At 48.0% G+C, this 26,477-nt stretch overlaps 1 protein-coding gene across 2 annotated transcripts in view; it reads right to left on the bottom strand.

The window, feature by feature from the left end:
• Window positions 1–26,477, bottom strand: part of Astn1 (astrotactin 1) — a 279,960-nt gene that overhangs the window by 47,294 nt on the left and 206,189 nt on the right. For both annotated transcript variants that reach the window (XM_026388461.2, XM_026388462.2), the window contains exons 12-16: window positions 26,238–26,404; window positions 22,974–23,168; window positions 21,566–21,693; window positions 14,812–14,916; window positions 12,852–13,040 (exon numbers count right to left, since the gene is read on the bottom strand). In XM_026388461.2, the coding sequence (XP_026244246.2) occupies window positions 12,852–13,040; window positions 14,812–14,916; window positions 21,566–21,693; window positions 22,974–23,168; window positions 26,238–26,404 (784 nt within the window). The remainder of the gene's footprint in view (window positions 1–12,851; window positions 13,041–14,811; window positions 14,917–21,565; window positions 21,694–22,973; window positions 23,169–26,237; window positions 26,405–26,477) is intronic.

The raw sequence follows: 26,477 nt of genomic DNA, 5'->3' as shown, positions 1-26,477 counted from the left end.
CCTGTGTCCACGTGGGCTTCATTAAGGACCTTGCCAGCCAAGTACAGGCAGGACCCATAATCTACACAGATCCCAAAATATTGATTACCCTTGAAGAAAGACACTGTGGGCGGTTTTAAGTCGTCCCTCCTCTCTTTTCTACTCAGATTTATAGAATATTCCAGAGAGCTGCTAGTTCCCCCACGTCCCCGTCCACATCACCGTGGTCAATGTCAAGCGCAGACCCTCCTGGGAGCAGCATCTATGGCCACACCCACGGAGAAGTGGGACAGGCCTCTGCTCCTCAGGGAAGACGCAAAACAGGCCGAATAAAAACACATCAGGTGTCGATGCCCCACACGTCAATATCCTAGACCCAATTACCCAGCCATTGACCGGCTCTTAAGACACTGGCGGGAAGGGCCCTGGCAGGCAGCCGGGCAGCGGGGGCACGTCGAGGAGAGGCTGTGTCGGCCCCTCGGTGGGTAAACCTGCCGAAAGACAGACCCCAAGGAACGGGCAGAGCACCAAGGGAGCGCGGGCGGGGGCCAGCCACAGGGGAAACGTCCCCCATGGCCGGCCCCCTGCGTCACCTGTAAAGCACACACTTGAGCTGGCAGGTTTACGGAGAAATTGAGCTGGAGAAATGCTTCTTTCTACCTTTTTTCTTTCTTTCTTGGCTTTTGATTAATCAGCAAAAGAAAGACAGTCTCAGGGTCTCTTTGAACTGCTTGGTCTTTGCAGCTGCTCTTAACTGAGGGCTCTCTCGCTGTTGGGCTCTGAGCTGAGCAATGGCCGCTCTCTGCATCAGGAGTAGCGTGGGCATGGGCTTCGAGTGCATGGCATGGCAGCCTGATCCTGGTTAATTACATCACGCTTTAGCAGGAGACCCGCCTGACAGATCTCTGGAACCCCAGGTATGAGCTCTGTTTGGAGCCCGTTTGTCCCCTCTCCAGGCTCAGCAGGTGGCCACCACACCTTGAGCAGTCCACAGTCCTCCACAGAGCTGCAGGGCATGGTCTGAGTATCTAGTCCAACAAGTCCTCTCTCTCGAAATGCTTGAGGTCACAACATGTCTCTCTCTCATTCAAACTTCACACTGGCTTCCTCCTCACCCTGCCTCCGACTCCTGCCCAGGGCCAGCCAGGGTGTCCCTTGTCATTCTCCATGTCAAGCGTTGCCCTGTGAACTAGGCGTCTTCTTTTATTAACCATCATTTGCCTCGTGCCTAGCACTGGGCCTGGCCCACAGTAAGCCCTGACACACTTTCTTAATGATGACGTAAACACGGCAACTCTGCAAAAGAATTCATGGCCTTCCCTCATAGGGGCTGGGAATTGAGGTCCACGCACCACAGACTCCGCAGACGGCCATATGTCAACAATGAAGTGAGGGTTCACCTGGGAATGTTCAGAGAAGGAAGTTGATGTGACTGGAAAACCACCCATCTATCATCGGTAAGAGACTGACTGTGCGTCAGGGCCTTTGACAGCTCTAGTAGGCATTTTGTATATAACTGGCCATTGGGATCAAGTTTGACAATGTTGTCACTACCCTTCTTTTAAAAAAATTACCTGTTCTATTTCTTGCTGAATTTGCTTAACATTAGTTTTTTCCTTACATAGCTATTCTTTTTCCTTTTAATTTTTATCTTCTATTAATTGAACCAACTTTCAAAGAGTTCCATGAGATTCAAGGAAACTGTCTCTGAGGACAGAGGAATACAGACTAGGAATGACCGGAAATGACCAGGGACCAAACAGATGAGAGGTTAGGCAAAAGTTATTTTGATTATTTGTTGCTTGAGGTCAAAATATTTTTCTGTCAGTTTAAACACAAGTTGCATGTTTACCTACCACATATTTCCTTTTCCCCACACCAAGAACTTTCCTACTCACTTTCTAGAAGAAGAGCCCTGGTGAGAAAGGTAGTAAAAGAGAGACTATCATTGACACCTACGACATTGACTTGTAGCTGGAAAGCTGGAATAACAACCCCAAGTTGGTGGTACACAGACGGGCCTAACGCAGTGCCTAGTGACGATGCCTAGTACCGCCTTGTACTGGACCACTGGTTTTCACATCTAGCCTCTTCTTTTATTGCCAAGTCCCTGGACAGCACATGAGCCACCCCCACCCCCATTCACACCTGGACATCTAAGAGGTGGATGGACAACTGGAGCCAGGCTACCTTTGGGGAGGTGAAGGTTGGTGAAGGGGTTGGAGTCGGGGCAGCTTGAGAGGAGTCTCGTGAATACTGTGCTCTCACTTCCCTTAGAAAGAGAAGAAGGAAGAACACGGTCCTCGCTCATTTATCCACCCGGAAAATATTCGTTATTATACAGATGACATAACGCTTCCTCAGAGATGGGGTAGAACAGGGAGAGAATGCAGAGACTTGGAGATATGGCTGCCACCTTTCAGCAATTGTGAACCCTCTATGGCTCTGAGAAGGCAAATGTTCCTCTAGAGCAGGATCATTAATTGAAACCAGGAAAACATACGAATCTCATGGAAACATAAAAATCACTCCCTTAGATCCCAACCTCCCACAGACACCAATGATGGAGTTGGGATGTAGCTGCAGTCAGTCCCACCTGTGGGGGACCAGGGGAACTGGCCTGCGCAGGGGACCAGGCAACCGGACTGAATCCCAGGTCCAGGGAGAGGCTGGGGGGCTGGGGCTCGGTGGTGGAGCGCTGGCCTGGCCTGTGTGAGGCCCTGGGTGTGATCCTCAGCATCATGTGAAAATACATAAAATAAAGGTCCATGGACGACTAAAACATAAGGAAAGGCTGGTAGAGCTGGACACCACGCCGGCCCCATCAGTTCCTTGACACCCAAAAGGAAGTGACCCCAGGCTGCTCAGCAGAAAGCTCCCCCAGGGGTCCTACGCTCATTCTTAGGCTTCTCACCCCTAAATCCCCTCTTGCTGCAAATGAAGGTTTGATCCTCCTGTTCCAGTGGCCTGGGAGAGATCTGTGACCTCGGTTGTTACTGAGAAGCCTGGGCACATTTCACTGATATCCCTTAATTTTTTTTTTTCATCAGTAGCTATTTTGTTCAAGAACAGGGAGGTGAACTGCAAATTTCATTAAAATAATGGTGATAACTGTAGAAATAATCAATAGTAATAGTAATAACACGAACTCCAATACAGTAAATGCTTACAAAATGCTTTACAGACAGTGAGTTCAATCCTTACACGACCTTGTAATGTAAGTATTAAATCCCTATTTTACAGACATAGAAACTGAGGCTCATGGCCATTAAATAAACTTCTCAAGAGTCGCATCTAGTGAAAATTTCTATGTAATTCTGTCAGACAACCTTGCTACAAGTAGGTATGTCAAACCCCTTCCACGGCAATATTGGATGAATTAACCTATTTAGCCTTGAGTCAGGCATTATTAAGTGCTGCATTCTGTTATCAGAAATAGAAATCATTTGCGGAGTTTATAGAGTCACAGAACATTAGAAGTAGAAGAAACTCTAAGGATAATCTAATTCAAGTTCGTTATTATACAGATGAGAAAATTATTTTGAAGAGGGTTAGGTAATTTATTCAAGGTCAGATGTCTGGCTAATGGCTTAGCTGAAACAAAGACCTCAGTTCTGAATCCCAATCCAGCACTCTTTCCCCCAACAGCTGCCTTAGAGCAGGATGGACACAGGCGCTCACCCCTTACGATGGGAAAGGCCAGGGAGGTCAAGTTGGATTCCCATCTTCACACAGACTCTCACCTTGCACTTCCCTTGTGATTCCCCCACCCCCAGCCCTTTATTTCTTGTACAGATAATCTGCTGTGGAATGCAACGCATTCCAACTTGATCAAGATAAAACCCTGGCAGGTAAGTCTCTGCCTTGTACTAGGAAGTCTCAGGTTGTGTGCTTATTTCTCTTGGTCTGGACCACCGTAGCCAATCCAGGGGCCCACGGAGCTAGCAGCATGTTGGATAAGAGATGGGCTAACAAACCGCCCCATTGTAGCATGTTGAATCTAGCCAACAGGACAACTCAGGCCATGTCCCACCAGAGGACCCAGGCCTCTCCTCCATAGTCACGTTGGGTTTCAGTCTGATATTTAGCAATTACCTCTGACGTGGACTCTGTTATTCTAGGAGCTAGGGTTGTGTGTTCCCTCTTTGTTGTGCCTAGGCTCATCTGCCCCAATCTTTACCCCTTCTTATCCTCCAGGTCTCTGCTCCAAATCACCCCTCCACACCACCGTTGAGGTCTTCCAAGGGCCTGCCTCCAGACATGCGCTCAGTCCTCCAGTCCACTGCCAGCAAACAATGGCTTCAGTTTCCATCACTATCTGAATTTCTTCCTTTCACATATTTGCCATTTTCTGTGTCTTCTTACTGGGATATAAGTTCTGTATAAGCAGAAAAATTTTCGGTCTCATTCATCATCATGTGCTCAGTGCCTAGAACTATGTTTAGGTAGAGAAGTGGTGATAAATGAATGAATAAATCCATTCCCAGGGAAGCAATCAATCAAGTTATGCAAGCAAAGCTTACACACTTGGAGTGGCTGAGAACAATCCAGGATACAATTAACTGCTAAGTTGTAAGACACTGACTATATGTTATTCCCATGAGTCAGGCCCATGGTTAAAAGAAAGAGATTTTGACATCATCACCAGAATCTGACATCACCACTATCCAGTTCGTGGTTTCCAGAGGTAAGAATCCAATAAATGAGAATCTCTCGTGAATACTGTTTCAAGCACCCTAGGTGGAATCTGCTTGAGGTGGTAGCAGGAAGACAGTGTTGCCTCAGTACAAAGCTAAAAGAAAAACCAGCTTATCATCTTTAATCCCGGTGTTGGCATATTGCCAGTGCCTTCCAGAGCCTGCGGCTGAAGACAGCTCCATGCTGCACACAAGCCTAGTGATCAATGGCTTAATCAGAAAAAAGTCTTGGTCCCAAGTGAACGCTATTCAGAACTGTCATCCAGCCTGTGCCACTCTGCAATAAGGTGACACCAGGACATGGCCCTGGAGGCCACCTGTCCTGCTCCAGGGTTGACACTCAGACCCTGGACAGGATGGGTAGGGATGACTGGAGAAGCCCCTGCCTGTCAACCTTTGAGAGAAGAGAATGGTATGTGGTCTGGAGTGAACGGCTCTGGCAGCATCCAGCAGAGTCAGGGTTTGGGCCTGCAGTGTTCCCCCAAAGCTCACATGTGGAAGTCTTGGTCCCCAGGGCAGCAGTGTTCAGAGGGGACACTTTGGGGAGGTGATTAGAGCATGGATCAACACCTTGATGGGTTCATAGCTAATGGGTTATTGGGAGGCAGGAGGCCTGTTGGGAGGTGAGGCTTACCTGGAGGCAGTAGGTCATGGGCGGGGGGGGGGGGTGCCTTCAAGTACACTTTATTCCTGGTTCTTCCTCTTTCTCTCTTTGTTTTCTGGCTGCCATGACATGAGCAGCCTCTGCTGCCACACACTCCAATCACCATGTTGTCCACAGACCCAGGAACAACAGAGCCAGGTGACCATGAACTGGCCTCTGAAGCTGTGAACCAAAGCTCCCCTCCCCTCCTCTTCAGTTGTTTTTCTCAGATATTTTGTCACAGCTACGGAAAGCTGACTAATACAGGGAGCTGGCTAGAAATACAGGATCTCAGACTCACCCACATTTACTGAATTAGAGTCTCCAATTTAATAAGATCCTATGTAATACATATGCACATTGAATTTTGAGAAATACCACCAAATGGGGTAATAATAACCACTCCAACAAATAACCCCCCCCCCACAACAACAAACAACAAAATATCCAGAAAATTCAAGGTGAATGACAACACATCCACCATGAAGTCTAATGAGTGTTGACATGTGGCCACAGTCTGGTGTCCTGACCAGTGTCCTGGCTCCATTACTTTTTGATTCCACATTGAATTCTTGTAAACTCATCAGACGACATGGCAGGAAGTCATACCTGACTGAGGACCATGGGTACTCTTTCTAGTCCCAAACTAGTAACTCAGCTACTTCCTAGTTTGGTGACCACATGCAAAGTGCTGAAGTTTTCTCAGACTTTATTTTCTTATCTGTCAATGGGGAAGATGGGATTTAAATGACATGTATATTAGAGGATTAAATGACAGCAGCTATGTAACATGCTTCGCAAAGTGGCTCCAAGTAAGCCCTTGAAAGCTGGTAGCCATTTGGTACTATGGCTTAGCAACTTCCTCCCTCGGCCTCCAGATCTGGTTTCCTCTGGACTCACAGCATCAGAGCTTGAAGACTCAAGCCCAGTCCTCACACATATGAGGACATTCTGTGACCTCCTCCTCAGGCCTGTGTACCCACAAATGACCCCAAGTAGCCCAATTCTCTAGATTCCCTTTCTGTTCACTACAGAGGTTTGCATACAGCAGGTGCTCAGCAAACATGTGTTGAATGAATTTATTAATCACCTAGAGCAAACAGCTGTACACCTTAATGGCCTTGCCACTTGAGGGCCGACTCTGTGTGTAGAAAGACGCTTTCAAGCTGGTTTGCAGCCCAAGGACTGTAAAACCACAAAGCGTCGTAGAAACACGTTTTTCCTCCTTAATGCATTTCTGTAAGCTTGTGTCCTTAACTTGGTCAGATTCTTAAGCCACATGCCACAGTTTTACACGTTAGCCTCCTCATCAAATGCACAGGACTAAGTCTTGGCTGACCAGCACCTGGGATCAGGAGGAAAGTGTGATTCAGCTGCTACTTTTGATGCATCTGTAGCCCAAGTCTGTCCGCCATCTTGGAAAAGGGAAGTTGAGCCTGTCCTGTGCCATATCCACATGAAAACAGAGTGGCAGAACATGGAAGATGTGTCATCTGTGGGGGGCATACCAGGCCACAGAGGCACCTTCCTCTCTTCTGTGATCATGATATGTCTAGATGTCACCTAGGGGAAGGAAGAGGAAGGCATACGTCTCAGCTTTCCCCAGGGCAAGGAGGCCGCTGGACAGAAAAGGAGTGTGGGTAATGGATTAAAGTTGCCGCAGAGGGCAAAACCTAGCCTCCTCCATCTGTCACCCAGACGACCCCACTGACACCCTCCAGAAGCAACAGTAAGAAAAGGCAATGGCAAAGGGCGGATCTAAAGACACCATTAAGGAAGGCGGTATTGGAAGAGGAAGGGAACGCAGACCCATGGAAACCCAGTCCTGAATGGAGCATAGAAACCACAGATGGGAAGAAGGTCTTTGGATGCTTGTGGACCGGGTGGAGGGGTGAATCTAAGCCTTGACAGGTGAATTCCAGGAGGGCCCACTTTTCCTTGACCACTTCTCTGAGATCTGCAGCTCTACAGCTCTTTACTTGTTTCTTCTGAAGTAAGAAAAGATAAAGGATTTGTTCCTGTGACAAACTGTAGACACTGTCAAGGATGAAGTCCCAAAGATCAGTGAGACATGAGCATGTTGTTTTGTACTTTCTCCCAGATTTCTGTCCAAAATTCAACTTTCTGAACATAGGATTGTGTGTGTTTTTTTTTTGTTGTTTGTAGGTTAACTTTCTAAGTCTTTATTCAAAATAACAAAACTTTCAGAAAATATTTTTTACCATTTAAAAGAATTATAAAAGTAGCAAATGCCTTTTGTGGAAAAAGCAATGTAGACGTTTTTGTACAAAAATAAAGAAATAAATAAAAGTCCCTTATCCCTATCCCCAATCTTGGTGAAAACAGACAATTTGCTCTTATATATAGACAAAGTTATTTTGAGATGACGTAGACACAGTTCTCTACAGACATGACATCTGTGTCTGTGAGCGTGTCTAAGAATGTGTGCTTAGGGCTGGGATGTGGCTCAAGTGGTAGAGCGCTCGCCTAGCACACGTGGGGCAATGGGTTTGATCCTCAGCACCACATAAATAAAGATATTGTGCTCTCCTAAAACTAAAAAATAAATACTTAAAAAAAAAAAGAATGCGTATGTAGACAGAGGGGGAGAACTTGAAGGATCATGTACATATGTATGCACGTGTATGATTTTTTTTTTAAAGCTGGACCCTGATCATATCTCTTTTCCTACAATTTGGGTGTTTATTATCTCCAGACGGGTAGACCATAAACTGGTAGTGATGCTTGTCTGATCGCCTCTGGGAGTGGAACTCGATTCCTGGGAAATAAGAGCAAGAAGATTTACTTTTCATTTTGTGCTGTTTTATGTGTTTTGAATATTTTAAACAAACTCTTGAAATTAAAGAAGAGAAGAGAAATACAGTTAGTGCTGTCAGGGCTGTCACTGTGGGAGCTGGTCCTGCAGGGAATGGCAGTGTGGAACGTGGAGCGCCCTGGGACACAGCCGTCAGGAGGGGCTGGCGAGCAGGCAGCTCTGCCTGGAGCGCTGGAGAGGCCACCAAGGGCCCCGGGGCGGTTCCCGCAGGAGAAGGAAGTGGCAGGGTGCAGGTGGAGTGAGGCCAGGGTCAGCCAGAATGCGCATCCCTGCTCTGAGACTCCATGGAACCTCCACGCCCTCTTGCAAGCTGGGAGCTCCACCCGGGGAGGCTGCATTTGGACTTCCGGCCCCAAGAATGTCGGAGAATAAATTTGCTTTGTCTTAAGCCACCAGGTCGGTGGTGATTTGTTACAGTGGCCACAGGAAGCTAATACAGAGAGTGAAGTCATGCTGCCCACGCAGAGGCAGTAAGGAGTTAGCAGGGGCTTCACGCTGAGGAGCGAGGCCATTAAATCGCATTTTAAAAAGGGAACAGATGGCGAATCGTTGAATGGAGTAGAGTGGCAGGAAGGGAAGCCACGGAGATACATGAAGGAGCGACTTCAAATGTTCTTTATTGACACATAGTCACTGTACATATCTATAAGGAATCATAGGGTACTTTGATTCATGTATACGTTAGGTAATAATCAAATCAGGGTCATCAGCATCTCCGGCACCTTAAGTGCATTCTTGCAGCTATTTCGGGACACGCTGTGCGTCCTTGGTAACCGCCTTGGCCCCACGGAGCCATCGCACACCAGCCTCCCTCACACCTAACGGAAACACCGTGCAGTGGACCCATCTCTCCCTCACCCCTTGCCCCCGGCTCCCCAATCTGAATCCCTTCCATGAGCATTGGGGGTGTGCACTCACGCAGCTGAAGAAATGAGGGAAGACTGTGGAGGAGACATCGGTGGCAGAAAGGACAGGCCTTGTCACGGCTGAGTGTGACACGGAGGAGTCCTCTCTCTACCTCTGACCCATTGGAGGAGTTCACGAGTCTTCTAGCGGACATAACCACCATTGAGGGGCCTGCGGAATACCCAGGTAGAAGAGGAAGTTCTGACGCTCGGGAAAAGGGGGAATACAGGTGGGTGTCGGGGCAGATGCAGGTGGACTCCCCGAGCAACAGCAAAGAAGAAAGGACCAAACCCCCTGCCACCCTTCCCACAAGTGCGGTCAGCTTCTCTAGAGAAATAAGGGCAAGAAGGAGTGAGAAAAAGCCAAAGGCTTATGAAGAGCATCTGAGCAGACCCGCACTGGGGCACCCAGGGAAGAAGAGGACAGACTCTTCAGCTGAGACGATGGGACGGTCCTGTGGAGCATGGAAAGCAATAACTGGAAGAGAGGAGAGGAGTCGAGGGCGTAGGAAGAGGTGCAAGGGAAGAGGTGCCCAGTAAGCCCCAGGGGACTCAGCCCAGCAGAGGGACCCTTCCCACTGTTTCCACTCTTTCAGGAAATCTGATGCGAATGCCTTGAAAGGCAACGTGTCAAAGGTCAGCATTTGTGAAGAGATCGTTTTTAGAAGACACACGGTCGGGGAAGAGAGAATTCAGTGGCTGGAGAGAAGGTAAAGATGGAAAAGATGCGAATAATGAATGAACTGGGGGAAGGTAAAGTGGGGATGAGAGCCGGTGCACAGCTGGAGAGGCCGGCTGGGAGAGCAGGAGGCCGTGGAGAGAGGACACAGTGAGGACAGGGCAGGCTGGGAAACTCCGGGCCTAACAGTGTTTGACTTGTGAGAAAATAATAATAATAATAATGATGATGATGATGATGATGGTAACTAACCTTAGACAGTTAGACATGGAAGTGCATTTTCCAAAGGCCTCCCTCCGACTTCCCTGGAGGCAGTGGTCCGGGAAACGGGGGCCTCTGTTCTCCCCAGCCAGGGGTAACTACAGCACGGCGCGCCTGTCCAGTAAGCCCCAGGGGACTCAGCCCAGCAGGGGGACCCTTCCCACTGTCGGTACCATCACCAGCATCATCATGAGAACCACAGAAACAAGGAAAGACAACCGTGGCTACGTCGGCTCGGCTTTAGGCTCGGGGAGTTCACAGCTGGACGAGACTCCGGGGTCTACACTTGAGAATTTCAAGATTTTGTAGAAAAAAGGTGCTGTTGTTTGTAAATGTCCCCAACAGCCCATCTGCTTGCTTCCCAGCCCCTGGTGCTTCTGGGAGGTGGGGGAGCTTCAGGAGGTGACCTGGGGGCAGTTTGCCAGACTTGGGGTACTCCTAAGGAGGGATCCCAGGACCCTAGCCCCTTCCTGGCTCTCTCTCTGCTTCCCAGCCACCATGAGATGAGCAGCGTTGCTTGACCACATGCTTCCTGCCTGGATGTGCTACCTCTCCACGGCCCAAGGCCACAGGTCCAGCCTACTGTGCAATGAAAGCTCCGAAACATGAGCAAAGCAAAGCTTCCCTCTTTTTAAGTTGATTATTTTGGCATCTTGTTACAGTAACAGGAAACTGACTAACACAGAGGAGGACACTGTTCCCAAATTTATAACCTGAGAATGATTTTCACATAAAGGGGCATTAATAAGGCCTGATAAACTAACAGAGCGGAGGGACACAGAGAACAGGACATGCTCTGGATGATTAACTGGACTAAGTCAAACCACTTGGCCAATTCTAAATTTCCAACCTCTAAGTCCTGTGCTCTTTTCACTTCATTTTACCACATGAAACCTATTTTCCTATTCAGTCTATAAGCAATTTGGGGTAACTGGTCACAGGTACAGAGGCAAAGACTAGAGAAAGCCATTTCACAGAAGGATTTTAAGGTGAGAGCTGGTGTGAACACATCATCAAAGGGCAAGTCAGGGAAGGGACCATGCCATCAGTGCCCTGGTCAGCCCAGGGCAGAGTCCCGTTCTGTGCTAATCCTCTCTGAGTGCAGAATAGTGGAAGAACTTCTTCCTTTGCCTTAAGAACTCATCATTCTTAATGAGGAGGCTGCCTCATGCAGGGGTTTGGAAGAAAGGGAAATGAGTGCCTAGAGAGGAGAAAAATATTTAAAAGTTAGAAACAGGCCAAACGACAAGACAGACAAATCCTGTAATGTCCAGGTAAGGCTCAGAGCGGAGGCTGACGTGGAGATGGGTACCATCCCGCAGGCAGGCATCACCAGTCGGGCATGATTAAGGAGACATGCGACATGTGGGAATACCTTTTAAGATGAATAAGAAGCACAGAGGAATGAGAATCACATTTCAGACAACTCAAGTCCACAGGTGGACGGTGTGGCCACAGTCCAGTGGCTGAGTGGTGAGAGAGGCTTCAGATGGAGGGATGTACACATAATGCCAAGCAGCGGGCAGCCTGAGCTCGGGCTCAGGGTTCAGCCCCAAGGATGCTGGCATGCTCCAGAGAGAAGCAGCAGCTCTGGGTAAGGTCAGCCTCTCCTGTCCAGAAACCCCAGGCCCTGGCCGTCCCTGGACCATGGCAAAGAGGATTGGAGGGGTTTCAGCCTTTTGCTTCCGTCCCCAGGCTCTGGCATGGAGACATCAGGACCCTTTGCCAGCTGGAACGGGGCTGATGGACATTTGCTTACATCGCACCGCTCTCTCAGCGAATTGGAACCTGAACAATGTGAAGATCCTGAAGTTTGAAGAGACACCAGAAGCCTGTGGTTGTACCCCTGAGTTTAGAGGAACCAGGGCTTGTGGGGAAATGCCTGAGCAACTATAGCCCAGGAACAAACCTCTTGTGTCTAGGAGGAAGGGTCGAGCCAGAGGGAGGTGGTCATGCCTGTGCCAGCCCTTGAGGAGGCAAGCCAACAACACGGATGGCACTCACGGAACCAGGAGCACCCCAGCCGTCGGAGCTCATTTGCCCCCTGTCTCTGAGGAAGCCTGGCGCCTGAGCCGGCAGGCAATCCATTTCTTAAATTTCCTTGGCTAACTACCACATGCCCTTTTGCAAGTTGCGCGTCTCTAACTTGGCACCATGGGAAGACCAGGTGGATCCGCCCAGGGGGAAGCCTATGAATGGCAGATCTGAAGCAGTCCTGGGCGATCAGACCCCAGCTGCCTGGCCAGTGCGTGGGCCAGAAGATGCGTTCAAAAGGCTCCAGACATTCCAATTCTTGAAGTGACTCAGACTGAATGTTAACTCTTAAGAGAGAGGACAAGGTCGGTTGTGACTTTGTCAGTCAGAGCCATGTAACCACTAAGCCAACGGAGAATTCCTCATAACATGAGTCAACAGGACGCATGAGCCCAAACACGGGTCAGGCGGGGTTCAGGAGGGGCTGCTCTAACTGTCCAGCAGTGTGGGGGGTTCTTGGAAGCAGGAGGCGGGGGGCGGGGGACAGAAACATTCTCCTCCTCTCTCCTCTTCCATGACACAGTCATTCACAGATGGTGAACGGATGGTGGCTGTGAAATCCCTCAGTGGAGTCCCTCCGTGGTAACACAGTGACCATACGCTGCGACATGGTCCTGCATCTACAGTTCCTCCAAACACTCTCATCTGGAGATTGGGTTTTAGCAATCAAACTTTCAAAATTCCGAGGGTGGGAAGAGAACACTGAGGGAAATCTGGGTTCCTGCTCCCTCTGCAGACGCCTTGAGGGCGGTGTGGGGACGGCGCCCAGGCCACCAGCGCCTACAGGGGTGTAGCTGCTACAGCGCACGCCACTCACCTTTACTGATGTCTTCGTACTCCAGCCAGAGTCGCCGCTGGACTTGCTTATTTGGGTACCAGATGGAACAGGACTCCTCAAAGCCATAGATAGCTTCCTGGATGTAATGGTTGCCAAACTGGCCCAACAAGGCCACAAAGTCCGCACGAGACGTGGCCCCATCCAGGGAATGAAGGGCATTGTTGAAGGCTGCGGAGGAACATGGCCCGAGAGAGAGTGAGGACCCACATGTGGCCTCTGGACCCCCCAGGCACCTCAGCCCGATTGCGGCCCAGAGTGATGTGGAGAGCTGGCTGGGACCACCAGCAGGTATTTCCATGGGACCAATCAGACCCTTCAGCTCCTGGGCAGACACCTATTCAAACCCGCTGGTTGGTGCAGGTTAAGCAGAACATGGCCAACTTCCACTCCCCATATCCCTTAAGTAAATGTGTCTCCCCCACACACTCTGCAGGTCAGGACATTAAATCAATGTAATCTGTTCAAATAACAGCTTTGTAAGAAGGAGAAAAAAAAGCAAAGTCTAGAACGGAAACAAACACTAGCAGAGAACATTTCCCCTCATAAGATGAAGCACTGTTTCTTGGAATGTGTGAGGGAGGGTGTGTGTGTGCATCTGGTCACAACCTAAAACATCTCCAGACTGTTGCTAGTGACCAAAAAGGTGTGCAAAACGTTGCCTTTAGACATGGAAATGGGCAACGGGCAGACAATGGAAGGAGAACGTAGGAGCAGTCACTAACACACTGCTTACATTTTATGTCAGAAAATCCAAAGGAAAAGGACCGGGAAATGACCACCGGAAAAAACACCCTCCTTCCTGTCCACCCCAGCCAAAGCTCCTTCTGTTTTCTGCTGTTCCTTAAGAGAATTACACTCATCATAAAAGACAGCCTCCGGTAAAGTTTCCAAATCCAATACCTTCTGAATCCGCACACGTGTTTCATGGGGGCAAGATGGAGTCTAGCTCAGGCAGGAGACCTCAGGTGCCACGTGCACATCACTTGGGACACCATTATGTGACTTTAAAACACTTATGGCAACAGAAACATCCAGCCCTGGTGTGCGCAGCATCTGTGCCGTGTGCAGACTGAGTATGTGGATGGTATAGTTTTCGCTGTGAGTTTTCCCAGAATGAAGAGGGGCTCAGTTCCTCCCAGATGTTCTGCACCTGTGGAGCGTCCTTCATCACCGTCCTCACCCTGATCCCTTCTCTCCAAGAATACTTGCACATTCAAAAGAAAAAAATTCTGAGTTCTCTTGTGCCCTGTGGAAGGGTTCTAGATCCTTAATGTGTGATGCTTCTCGTTTAGGAAGTATCACCTTTGAAAGTGCATGTCTCATTGTTCGTCAGGATCTTCCATTTGTCCTGTACCATTCATCTTCCTCCTGATGGCCCTGAGGCTCCATCTACCTCCCGCCTGCTGCCTGCCGACCCTGAGATCCTAAATAAGTTTAGAACTCGCTGTCCTTAACTTACTGGGTGTAATTCACATCACCTCCATACATAAGGAAAACTGCGTTCCACACATGATGTTTACTGCAGAGGGTCGTATTTCTCGATTGCTCTCCATCTCTCTATCCCACTCACTCGCTCTTTAGGAAACTTAAGCCCTTCCCACCCTGTTTTCCTCATGTCATTACATGGAATTTTAAATTATACTTTTGCATTTGGAATGTTGTATTTCTCAGTTTGTGAAAATCACGCAGTTTTGAAATACCCTCTGCAGGTGCTGAGGGACCCAGAGAACAGGATAATTGTCACTGGTCCCAGCCTGTCCACTCTGTCTCTTCTCCAGTCCAGGATGGAAAGTGCCATTGGATCTGACTTGGCCCAGGCCCTCACTCCAGGCATTTGTCCTCAAGAGTGCACGTGGCGGGACAGGGGACTGAAGGTTGTGCCCTGGAAGGCCGGTTAAGCCCTGGGTTGGGGGTGGGGGGGGCTGGCTGTGGGGCTTACCCTGAGAGACGGCCGCTTGGTTGAGTTTGATGTGGTACATCACCGACCGGACCTTCCAGTGCTGCAGCACGGGGTACCCAGACACTTCACTGAAGTTCACCATCCCTGGGGACAGAGGAGACAGGGCTCAGTGCCTGAGATGGGCTCACAAGTCCCTAGTGGGGAAACGTGACCCAACTCCATTAGGTTCAGGATTGTAATTGTGAGAAGATGAGCAAGTGCTCTTTGATGAAGAGAATTTCTAGAGTCGCAGTGACAACAGCTATCATTTATGGAACTTTTACTCTGTGCCAGGCATCTTGCTAAACACTTTGCATATATTAAGCTGGTTGATGTGACTTGGGAATCATTGTGACTTGGGTGTTATTATTATTTCCTTTTTATAAATGATGATACTGAAGTTGTTTATATAAGGTCCCTAAAACACAAGGTAAGCCAGGATGGGGTTCCAGATGGCCTGAGCCCAGAGCCAGGGTCCCTACTTATTCTAGCACAACACCCATAATGACTTCATATTAAACTCTAGGCTGACTGCGACACACCAGGGTTTTACTGTCTTTAATAGCAGCAGAAATCGACTCAGCTCACGTATCTGATAACATTGATTTTTCTGTCTCATTTAACTGATTTGTGTTTGGTATTTAAGTTTTAATTACTCTGAGGCTGATAAAGCACATTTTTTTTTCTTTGCCAGAAGGGACAGTATCAGGGTGACTGGATCATTAGGGGGACAGGAAGAGCCAAATACCAAGGGCCATCTCTGTGCCAGGAGATGTTTCAGGCAGTTTCAGTGCCCCTTTTGCTGATGGGGAGGCAGAGGGTCCAAGAGGCTAAGTGAGTTGTTCAAGGTCACTCTCCATAAGCCCTTTCTGCGACCTTGTAGAGATATTATTAATGGGCTGCTCTGCCTTGGGAGCTTTGGAGAAAGAATGTCGCCCTGTTTAAATTCTAGCCATTACTATAAATATAATATGCTAGAGAAACGAAATAATTAGGCCACAGGAAATTAAAAAAACACCTAAGTTCAGAGAACCAATTTTAACTTCATGTCTATACCTAAGGTTTGCTATATGTGTAAGTTATAGGAATGTACGTATCATTTGTGTATGTGTTTACACACAAACATATACAGTAAGCTTGTACATAGTATATATAAAACCTATATACTCATTTACATTAAAGCAGATAACACATAGTGCATATGGAGTGTGCGTGTATATAACTACAGTGATAATAATACATGCATAGTTAATTATTCTGCCACTTTGACCCATGCTTCCTTTAAGCAAAATCAACTCATTTAATACCTCAGCTGAATAAAGAGTAGGCAGGATTAATTAGCTGCTTGTCAACCCTGATCAAATTAGATGAGTAATTACCAAATTTCCATTTCTGTCTGAATCATATGGGAATAATTATTGGTAAGAAAAAAAATTTAAAAAAGGTCAGAAAAGGTGCTCAGTGAATCAATGGCTTAAATTTCATATTAGGTAATCAAAGATAAGTTACCTAAAACTAAGAGGAGGTTTTCAGCAGTTACTTTCTTTCTTAATGTTCTTTGAGGGCGTTAAGCTTTGCGATGCCAGTCATGCGACTACACACTTTGGCTTTTAACCTTCATGTTAACTTCAAAAGCATACAAATGGAATTCTAACTTTACAACTGAAGACTTCAGTCACATCCCTTCCAGGTACGTTTCATTAGGTGTCAGATGTGGATGGCCCTCAGAACCACCTCTCGCCTGTCCGCGTGCGGCTTTGTTGTTCATTTGAAAAGCCTATGTATAAAGAAAACAGCGGGTCCGAAAAATAAAGATTCTCAACTTATTTGGGAAAAGCTCCCTTTAAGGGAATTGCTTCACAGTGGAAAACCAACAGGAAGGAGCTGGGCGCTGCAGGAGGCGGTGCAGGTGACAGTCATTGTTTAAATGACTGTCCTCCTCACAGCCAGAGTCCCTTCTCTCTGCTGCCTCCAAGGGAGTATTTTGGTTCCAGTTGTTGTGTCTGTGGACTGAGAGACTAGCTGAGATGATCCCTTGCTTCTTTTGCAAATCTGTGACGGCCACCTGCTGTGTGACTTTAGGCAACTCGTCTGTCTCAGTTTTCATACCTGAAAAGTGGGGGTGACAGTATGCACCCCATTTGCTTTACAGGTAGGTTGTGACAAAAACGAAATTATGGGTGTCGTGTCACACAACTAAACCGGTCAGGGTCACTCCAAGTGAATTTAGGGACTAAATAAAGACACAGACACAGAAAGGACCTTTTCTCTGGGTTCAGTGACCACTCCTCTGCTGCAGCTCCCACAAGGGGGGCAAGGAGGGCAAGAAAGAGCCAGGAGCACATGCTGAATGAACCCTTTTATTAGGGAGAAGCCATTCAGATGAGGCAAGGGGTCAGGTTTCAGAGGGTTGAGTCTAGCTTCTGATGTCTGCGGTCAGCAAGTTGACTGACACCTGGGTAGGCCACGCCCATCTCTTGTGCTGTGTGGGGATCAGGCAGAGCCAGCAAAAAGACACAGACGTCCCCCTCCCAACAGAGGGGCAGTGTTGGTTCAGTCCACCCTGTGCGCTCAGTGCTCATAGCTCACACACAGCCCACGGCTGGCTCGCCACCTCTCCACACTCTCATCGCTCAAGGCTAAGGGGCGCTCGGTTCCCATGTGACAGCTCCCGGCATATAGGCACAAGAATACTTAGAGAAGAGATGAGGCATCGCACACACGGATGGCCTCCATGTCCTCTTGCTCCCTTCCTTCCTCCTCCTCCCTCTCCTCCCCCTCCCCCACTCCTCCCCTCTGCCATCCTCCATCGGTATACACCTGGCACTTCTTAACTGATGCTTTGGTTATCACTCCCGAGGTGGCAGTCCAGAACAGGGGGAAGAGGAGGAGGAAGGCCAGGCGTGGGCTGGGGATGCCAGCCCTCCACATCCACCCAGCCTGAGCCCAGCAAGTCAACTCCAGGACTTCGCTGCCGCACTTAGGCTGCACTGGGTCTGGGAGATGCTTACATAACTGCTGGTGCTGGGGAAAGGCTTCTCTCCCTACTTACAGATAACACTTCCATTAGTTAAAAAGAAAGGGGTATTTTAAAGTGTGTGTTTTCTAGCTGAGTCATATTGTTTCTCAGGGTGCCCTTGACTTGCATCAGGTTTAGTGTTTTATTTTATTTTATTATCATTTTGAGACACATTTCTGCTGAATGGCTCTTTTTCTCAAACACAATGTTTTTGCAAGAAAGAACATTATTTGTTTTTTCTCCCTAATGACTCAACAGACCTGTGTGCACTCTTGGAAGGAAGGAAGAAAGGAAGGAAGGAAGGAAAGAAGGAAGGAAAGAAGGAAGGAAGGAAGGAAGGAAGGAAGGAAGGAAGGAAGGAAGTCAGGCTGTGGAAATAAAGAAGGAGAGAAAACTAGCTTTCTCTTGTTATTCTATTGAAGTATTAGGAGTACATCTGAGCCCAAAGTGCTAAGGCCAAGAATCTTTTTCCCTTGAGTGAACCTGAAGCAGTTCCAATGCGCCTGAGCTCCACATCTTCAAATAGATCCAGTGACCATGGCCCCAAGCAGGCCTGTGGGTGTGGCCTGTGGGTGTGGCCTGTGGGTGTGGCCTGTGGGTGTGGCCTGTGGGTGGGCAGAGGCCTCCACCTCCTCCCTCAGCCATCTCCACACTCCCTCCTTTTGCTCCATTGAAAGGCTGAATTCACAAATGGACAAAAGCCAGACAGATGGACATGAAAACGAAACCCAGACCCATGATCTGTGGCAATCAGCTCAGGAAACCTCCCCCTTCTCTGTAATAACCCACCCAGGACGCCAATCTGCTGTCCCCAAGGCAGACTTGTGGGAAGCCCCACCACCATTTCTAGCAAGCTGAAAAGAAACCACAACAGTATCTCCTGAAACAACCGACTCAGACCACCAGAGCTTTCACAACCCACAGCTTCTCTACCTCTCGCTCCCACGCCCTCTGTCCAACCACTGACAGCCAAATGTGCACCCCTGATCAGTGTCGGGGACGTCCCTTCCAGAGAGCTTGCCCACAGCTTCTCACACCAACAGCTTCCAGTCCACCTGAAACCCTCCCCTTCCCACTGTAAGACCCCACACCTCTGCCTGCCCTGGAGTCTCTGCCACAACACCAGCCATGGCACCCATGTCCTTGCCCCAGCCAGCTCAGAATACATAGCGCCGCCAGTTCCCATCTGGTGTCCTTCACCTATTTCCACACAAAATGCAACAACGAAGAGGCCCATGAAACTCGGAGTGCTGAAGCATTGTCGATGAAGGAAGGGGAGACACGGGCATCAGTGTTTTCCAGTATGTTCTTTAACTGATTCTGCCGGATGGAAACAGAGGTTGTCTATGAAAAGAACTCTCTGATCAAGGAGGTCTGGGAATTTCTAGGTTAGATACATGTGAAAGGGATGTTTTTCCTTCAGGAATCTCTTTCTAATGCTAAGGTGATTCAAGTTGCTAAGAGGAAGAGGGTCTTTCCAAACATATTTGAAGGCAGGCCCATTTGTGAATGGAGCTGGGTTTTTTCCTGGAAAACAAAAAGAATGCTTGCAGATGCTGTTATAGATGATTCTGAAGCTCAGTTTATCTTTAAAATCTTCTATTGCTTGTAGGTTTATGGGAACTAGGACCTATAATAATAGGGTGTGAAATGACACAGGATCCATTGTATGCCTTTCAGGAAAGTTACAATTAAAATGTGACTTTAGAACTAGAAAGATGATATCAAAGAAATTTGGTCAGCCCTTTCCATCATCAATCCTTCGAGTCATTCTTGTATTTAAAAACAAGTGCGTCCCCTGCATATGTCAAAGGAAACACATGCTCTTAGCCAAAGTGGTTCCCTGTCTTGACCAAAATAGGCTAAAGGCAGAGACTGCGTGGAACAGCAGCAGGGTCAGGAGGAGCCCCCACCTCGCTGTTAGGAGTGCTGGACTTCACTGCCGCGGGACCAGGAAAGAAGGCAGGGTCCCCTCTGGACATCCCCCCCTCCCCCTGCAGTAAGAAATGTTAGGAGAGACCCGAGGGCACGGGGAGAAGGAGGTTTCTTTGGGAAGGAGAACAAATTTGGGGGTCTCTTCCTTATTCCCCAAGTAGCAGAGCCAAGTTTGTTCTTTGATCTACTGGCCCCTCCTGGAGAGCTCCAGGGAGTGTCCAGAACCATCCGGGCATCCTCCTGGCCCGATAAATGAGCTGGAATCTGCCCTCTGCCAATAAGTCATGCAGTGTGAGGGAGGGGCTGGAGGTCGGGGCAGAGGCAAGTGGTCTGTAGTGGCGTAGACCTGCCCTGTCTGTAGGGGCCACCTCACACCCCAGCACAAGCCTGCACACATCTGGGAGGTGCTTCTCAGCTATCCCTGTGCCAACAGGAAACGAGATTCCCTAATGCTATAGACAGAGCTTTCGGGACAGTAAAGAGGCTATATTTTAATTTCTGCGTGTGTGCATGAGTGTGCGTGTGTATTCATGTGTGTATGTATGTGTGCATGTGTGTGTTAGTCTTTGTGGCCTTTTCATCTTTTGAAGAGATGTATGGTTGGCCCAGAATATATTGTTTTCTAAGTTTTTTTTTCCAATGAAGAAGAAACCATTTGGTAATTTTCATACTAATTTCTTTCTTTCTTAGTACATCGTTTCAGTTAACCCAGATTTCGGTATGTGTTAGGAATGGTTCTAAGAACTTTACTAATATTAATTTGTTTATTCTTTATATCAATTCTTAAGAAAAAATTATAATACCTATTGGGAATTGAGACACAGAGAAGTTAAGAAACTTTCCCAGATCACACAGCCAATAAGGAATTGTGGCAGGGTGTTGGGCTCTGGAGCCCACCCTGTTAGTCACCATGCAGGACTGCCTCCGGTGGACCTACCTCAATGCCTGTCAGGTCTGAAGTTTGAAACATAACTGGATGTCTGCAGGAGGCTTACCTTCAGCCCAGTCCACTCTTTAGAAAAGGGAAAAGAAAAGGGAGGAGGGCATAGAGTAAGGAACTGAGAATGAGCTAGGGACTGGGCGATGGAGGATTGGACACGGCCAGCAGTGTCGGGTGGCTCACGGCTGGGCTTCTAGCAGGTGATGTTCAATCCTAGGTGCAGCCGTGGGTCCCCTGCCAGGAGGTGCCAGCTCAGGCTTCCCAGGGGCAGGAAGGAGAAGCATACCCTGCGCTCTCGCTTTTCCTGATCCGCCCACACCGCGTTCCCCAAGGGCGCAGAGCAGCACAGAGGCCCAGATGTCCCCATCCCCATCTCAGGACCAGGGACCCCGAGGGCCAGAGAGACAGTGCTGTCTAACGTCACAGTCACCCAGCCTGAAAGCAGCACAGGATTCAAACCCAGGGTCAGCTGACAGCAGACTCCATCATTTTCCATTTCCTCGTACTGCTCCATAAGTCTCCCCAGGACCCCGCAGCAGCCATGACAGATACTGAGGTGGCAGTCACAATCTGGCTCCTCTCTCTGCCTCCATGACCTGGGTATTTCCGCTTGTCCCACCCAAACCTCTGACGCTGTGCATCCATGATCTCATTTGTTTTCAGAGCACCCTTAGCAGGCAAAGGTCTCAGGACAACCATGCTGCAGGTGACTATACGATAATACGTGTAATCCTAACAGGGTTCAGTTGAATAACTGAGCATTCATCATATACCATAGAAACCAAAATAGCAAGGTGGAATCTTCATTTCTGAAGTCGCCCAGCTGCCGGGTCTTGCTGGCTGAGGGAAGGCGCACTCACCAGTCAGGAAGTCGGGGTCCGGGGTGGGCTCGGAGATCTCCTCTAAGCACTGATTCTCCAAGGGGACAGTGGCCACCACAAGCCCATCTGGCAGTTGCTGGTCTATACCACGAGCGAAGTTGTTTTGCCTAGAAACAGGGTGTACATCATTTCTGAGTGTCAGGTGGACCGGCCCCGAGTGGGGCATCTTTATGTCAACACAAACATAAAAATTCTCTTTGGACCAACAAGTTCCCCTCACCCTGAGCCTCATTTACTCTGCAAAGGGTAGGAAATATTCCTCCCTGCCTCTCATCCCAGTCCTGCCCCCTCTCAACAGGCCCTGGGCACCCTGGGTCTCATTTCTTTACCATGGTGAAGACTCCAGCCATATTTCTTGTCTTTGACAAACCGGCTCCCAGACCAAAATGGGAAACACCTGTGAAGTCCCTACACATAACCGTTCTAAGAACTAGTTTGGAAATTTCCTCTCAGTTGAGTTTAGACCTAGGTTGCTCCCTTGCTGATCCATATTATGACAATGACAGCACCATTGTCCCCATCACCACTGTCCCCGTCATCTCCTGGACAGCATTTCCCTGTGGGATCTGAGGAAGAGGCATCCCCATAGCCAAGGCAGAATATGGACAGAGGTCAAACCAAGAATCTTCTCAAGATATTCCAACTAAATTATTTACAGTATTTTGTTCTCAGGATTCCTTTATGCTTGTAAAAATATTTGAAGTTCCCAAGTAGCTTTAAGAAACCTCTAATTACATCTATCACTATTTTCTGTATGAGAAATTAAAATAGAATCCTAAAAATTAATTTGCTTAAAAACACAATAATAAGTCTATTGAATATTAATGATAAATGGGACTTTCTTGTACATTTGTTGCAAATTTCTAGAATGTCTGACTCAATAAAAGGCAACCAGTTTCTCATCATCAAATCCCATCCATGGCAACGTATCGTTTGAGTTTAAGTAGGTGAAGAATATGCAGCCTTTCTGCAGGTGGAAAAGGCAGGAGGGTCCGCAGGGGTTCAGGGACCCCAGGGGTCCTTGGCTCCCACTCTGGGGACTGCTTTTCTAGACCAACTCACATGCTGAGTCTTCTGTTCGGAGGGAAGATGGAACTTGGGGCATTTGGGGGTAGCTTTCTTATAAAACCTTGCAGCCCTCGCCTGAGCAAGGCAAAATCTCTCTTTATACTTTACTGTTCACCCAGAGGGAGCATGGTTCTTGGATTCTTGAAGAATGTCACCTTAGAGAAGCACAAAGGTGAGAGAAGGACCTGACCCCTCCCGCACCTTACATTTGCCTTGCTCCAAGATACAGAACTTTAGGTTGCATATAAAGCAATTCAGAGAAAAAGCCCCACCAACAGCCCTGAATAATCCCAGAGTGTCAGGTGGACATGAGGCTCACCTGAATGTTCCTTTCAGAACCTGTCCAGTGGCCACTTCCTTGGAATGGTTATTGTAACCAAAGAACATCTCCCCAAAGAGAGTCTGGTTCATGGGAAGCTCCCTGCTCTCTCCACAGTCGCCTCCCTCTGGGCAGGTCTCCGTGATGAGCTGGCAAGAGCGTCCATCCACACCAAGCTTGTAATCCTCGATGCACCTAACATGGCGGAGAACTCAAGATAAGAAGTTAGTCCATCAATGAGCGATGCTGGCAATCAGCTCAACGAATCCGGAGGAGAGGCCTTTGAGAGAATTGGAATGGCCAAAGATCAGGAATACCCCAATTCACTTCTGACCCCTTTGTAACGGAGTTTCTTAAGCCTGTAGATAGAGGCTCTCTCCAAAATGTGATCATACCAAATTTCCTACTTTTCCTTTAAAGTTAGGTCTCTCAGAGCTTTGGAGTGCTCTCTTTTCTAAGAGTCAGCTGATTTCTCAAACAGGTCAGGATAAGAATCATTGGAGAAAAATTTGTAAGTATGAGTTAACCATTTAAATCCAAGATATGGTAGAGTTTTTCTCACAAGCCCTCTGTAGAACCAGGTTCTATATTTGTTGGGAGAGTAATTAGGCAGCAAAAGGAACAACACTGTACTTAAGAAATTAATTGCTTTCTAATCTGGTCCTGTGATGAGTCAACTCAGAAATTAGGAAGATGGGTGATCTTCTTGAATGTCTCCAAGCACAGGATCATCCCACACCAACTCCTCCTCCATCCCGAGTAGCCACCCTGAACTAAATAGACGCAGGGCATCTACACCATGCACCCTGAACTGGGAACGGCCTCCGGGTGCCCACCCCCCATGAATGTACAGCTACTGTCATGGAAAAGCAATAGTAATTTGGTAAACATGGGTCAATGACTCATAAATCATCATTTGACCTTACTTGTAGTTATATTATAAAGAACATGCATTTGTTAGCTCAGGTGGGTGAGAACTACTTCTTTGATAAAGCTGTCAATGAAAACCATGTTGATTTCATTTGGTTCTCTCCTTAAAAATATTACAGATTTAGACTTTAAAGGTGCTCACGATGTTAAAACACCCTTTATCACTATATACAGTAATTGTTGTAATAATATAAAGACCTCTGACCTAGGTAGAACTACAAATGATCGTAGTTTCAAGTAGTGAGAAGCCATATCATAATAGCAATGAGCGTCTTCTTCACTGGTAATCTTAAACCAGTTCAGTAACCTCTCTGAGCTCCAAGACACTTGACATTCAGAACACAGCCCTATATATAGCTAGTACTCTCTGTATGTTGCTATTATTAGCAGCAAAGGTGCCAAGGAGGCCTGTGATTCAACCGCTAGTTTTTCCCATTTATCATTTACATATTTGTGTGAACAGGTGTGAGCAGAGTTCTTTAACTGTAAGTGTATGTGATCTGGTCTTTATATAAAAATATCAGTATTTGGAGAGTGCTCCACACACATGTGCCTAAATCTGATTAAGAAAGGAAAGAAACTCCACCTAGAGGCCCACCACCTTAGTCCAAGGGACAGATGTGCCTTAAGACCCCTCCTCCAGGATTCCCTGGCTCCAGCGCAGCCTGGGAGCGGGGACATGGGAAATGGTGAATTGGCTCCTTCCTCGATTGGTACATAAACGGAGTTTCTGGGAAAGATTTTGAAGTTGGCTGGTTCCCCTCCAGCCCACGCTCAACCTCCGCACAGCTTCCCCTCCCTCAGGACCCCTTCCCCCTCCCCCCAGTTGTGAGTCCCACTGAAGACTCTTCCAGGGAGAGAGCAGAGCTGCTCCTGATGCTTCTCACCGTGGAGCACCCTCCAGGTTCCCTGCATGAGGAGGTGCCCAAGGACGCACTTGTTAAACAAAAAGGGGAGGAACTCTGCCTGAGTTGACTTCTATAAATTGAAGTGGGTCAGCCCTAGTTATTATAAAGAACATTAAAGTTTAGAGCAACTTGCTATTTATGGAATGGGCTTTTACAAGAAACTAAATAGGGAAATTACTCAGTTGTGAAGAAATAAAATAAAACAAAATACAATAAAACAACGTTATAACTCCACTGAACAATTATTCAGCGGGCACTGCCTTCTAGAACAACTAGCGAGTTTTATTACTATAAACACCATTCTTGTTGTTGTTACTGGGGATTGAACTCAGGGGTGCTTTACTACTGAGCCATATCCCCAGCCTTTTAAAATCTTTATTATTTTTTTTTTAATTTTTTTTGAGGTACAGTCTCACTAAGTTGCTTAGAGTCTCACTAAGTTGCTGAGGCTGGTGTTGAAACTGCAGTCCTCCTGCCTCGGTCTCCCCAGTTTCTGGGATTACAGGTGGGCATCACCGCACCCAGCCTTGCTTTTCATTGCAAGCTGTTGGAGGGTAAAAACTCCATGTTACTCACTCCTCTTTGCAGCCCGGTGGCCGGCATGGTATTTGGCATAGAGTAAGCACTCTGCCTGACTTGGAGGAAGAAAGAGGGGAGAGGGAGGCAAGAAAACCATGGGTAGAGCAGAATGTGCTAATCTGTTTACTTTATAAATATAGCATGAAAATGTCTTTAAATATAATTCCACTCAGTGATATAAATTTAAGTTTTGAGAAAAATCTCAGAATTTTTTTTAAAACATCAGAGAGGGCCTGGAATCTGATCTTAATCTTCCTACTCACCAAGTCCGTCCCTGGTCTTGGGAGAGACCACCCCAGGGGCCTTAGTTTTCTCATCTGTGGAATGAGCTGGCCTTGCCCGCCCTGTTCCCTCACAGAGATCTCCTGCCGGCTTAAGGAGCCAGTGGGTGAGAGGGACCCACCATAAAGGGCCTACACGAGGAGGAACTGCGTCACCGAGGAGGGCTGGACACAAACGTGGGGCCTCGGGAATTGAATCTGGAGAAGCTTCGGCTACTCCTTTGATAATTAATCAGTTTCATGCAATCTTTCCCAAGTTTTAGATCATGGAATGCTTTTTGTCACAAAGCCTTAATTAACATAGTTCCACAAAACACACTGGAACATTCTGGCTTAATTAGGCGATGATTTAAGGGAACTGTGTAGCTAATTCGCCCTTGCAGGTAGTCGGGGCTGGGCTCCCACACTTTGGGACTTGCCCAAGGATCCTCCCAACCCAGACTTTAGAGATGCTCCCTCCTGAACTGCCCGAGGGCTGGCCGTGGGTGGCAAGTCATTCACAAGGACTTTCGGGTTAGGCTCTGAAGGCCTCACACCTTGGCCAGCCTCCTGGCAGCTCCACTCACCCGCAGAACATGAGGATGTTGTACAGGGTGGGGTCGTCCGGGAAGGGCGCCATCTGCTGGAGACACAGCTGCTCACAGCCGCCATTGAAGCCATCTGAGCAGTCCACCCCGATGTGGCGGTCATAGCAGCCCGAGCTGTCCTTCATGGGGCTGAGTCCGGCTGGGCACTGGCACAATCAGAAAGCATCCACACAGGTGGGTGAGTCAGGGACGGGGTTCTCTACTGGAACATCACCACTG

Source organism: Urocitellus parryii, chromosome 9 (genome assembly GCF_045843805.1).
Source record: "Urocitellus parryii isolate mUroPar1 chromosome 9, mUroPar1.hap1, whole genome shotgun sequence".
Classification (NCBI taxonomy): Eukaryota; Metazoa; Chordata; class Mammalia; order Rodentia; family Sciuridae; genus Urocitellus; species Urocitellus parryii.
The sequence above is the reverse complement of the archived record's forward strand: the minus strand, read 5'-3'. Positions and strand labels throughout refer to the sequence as shown.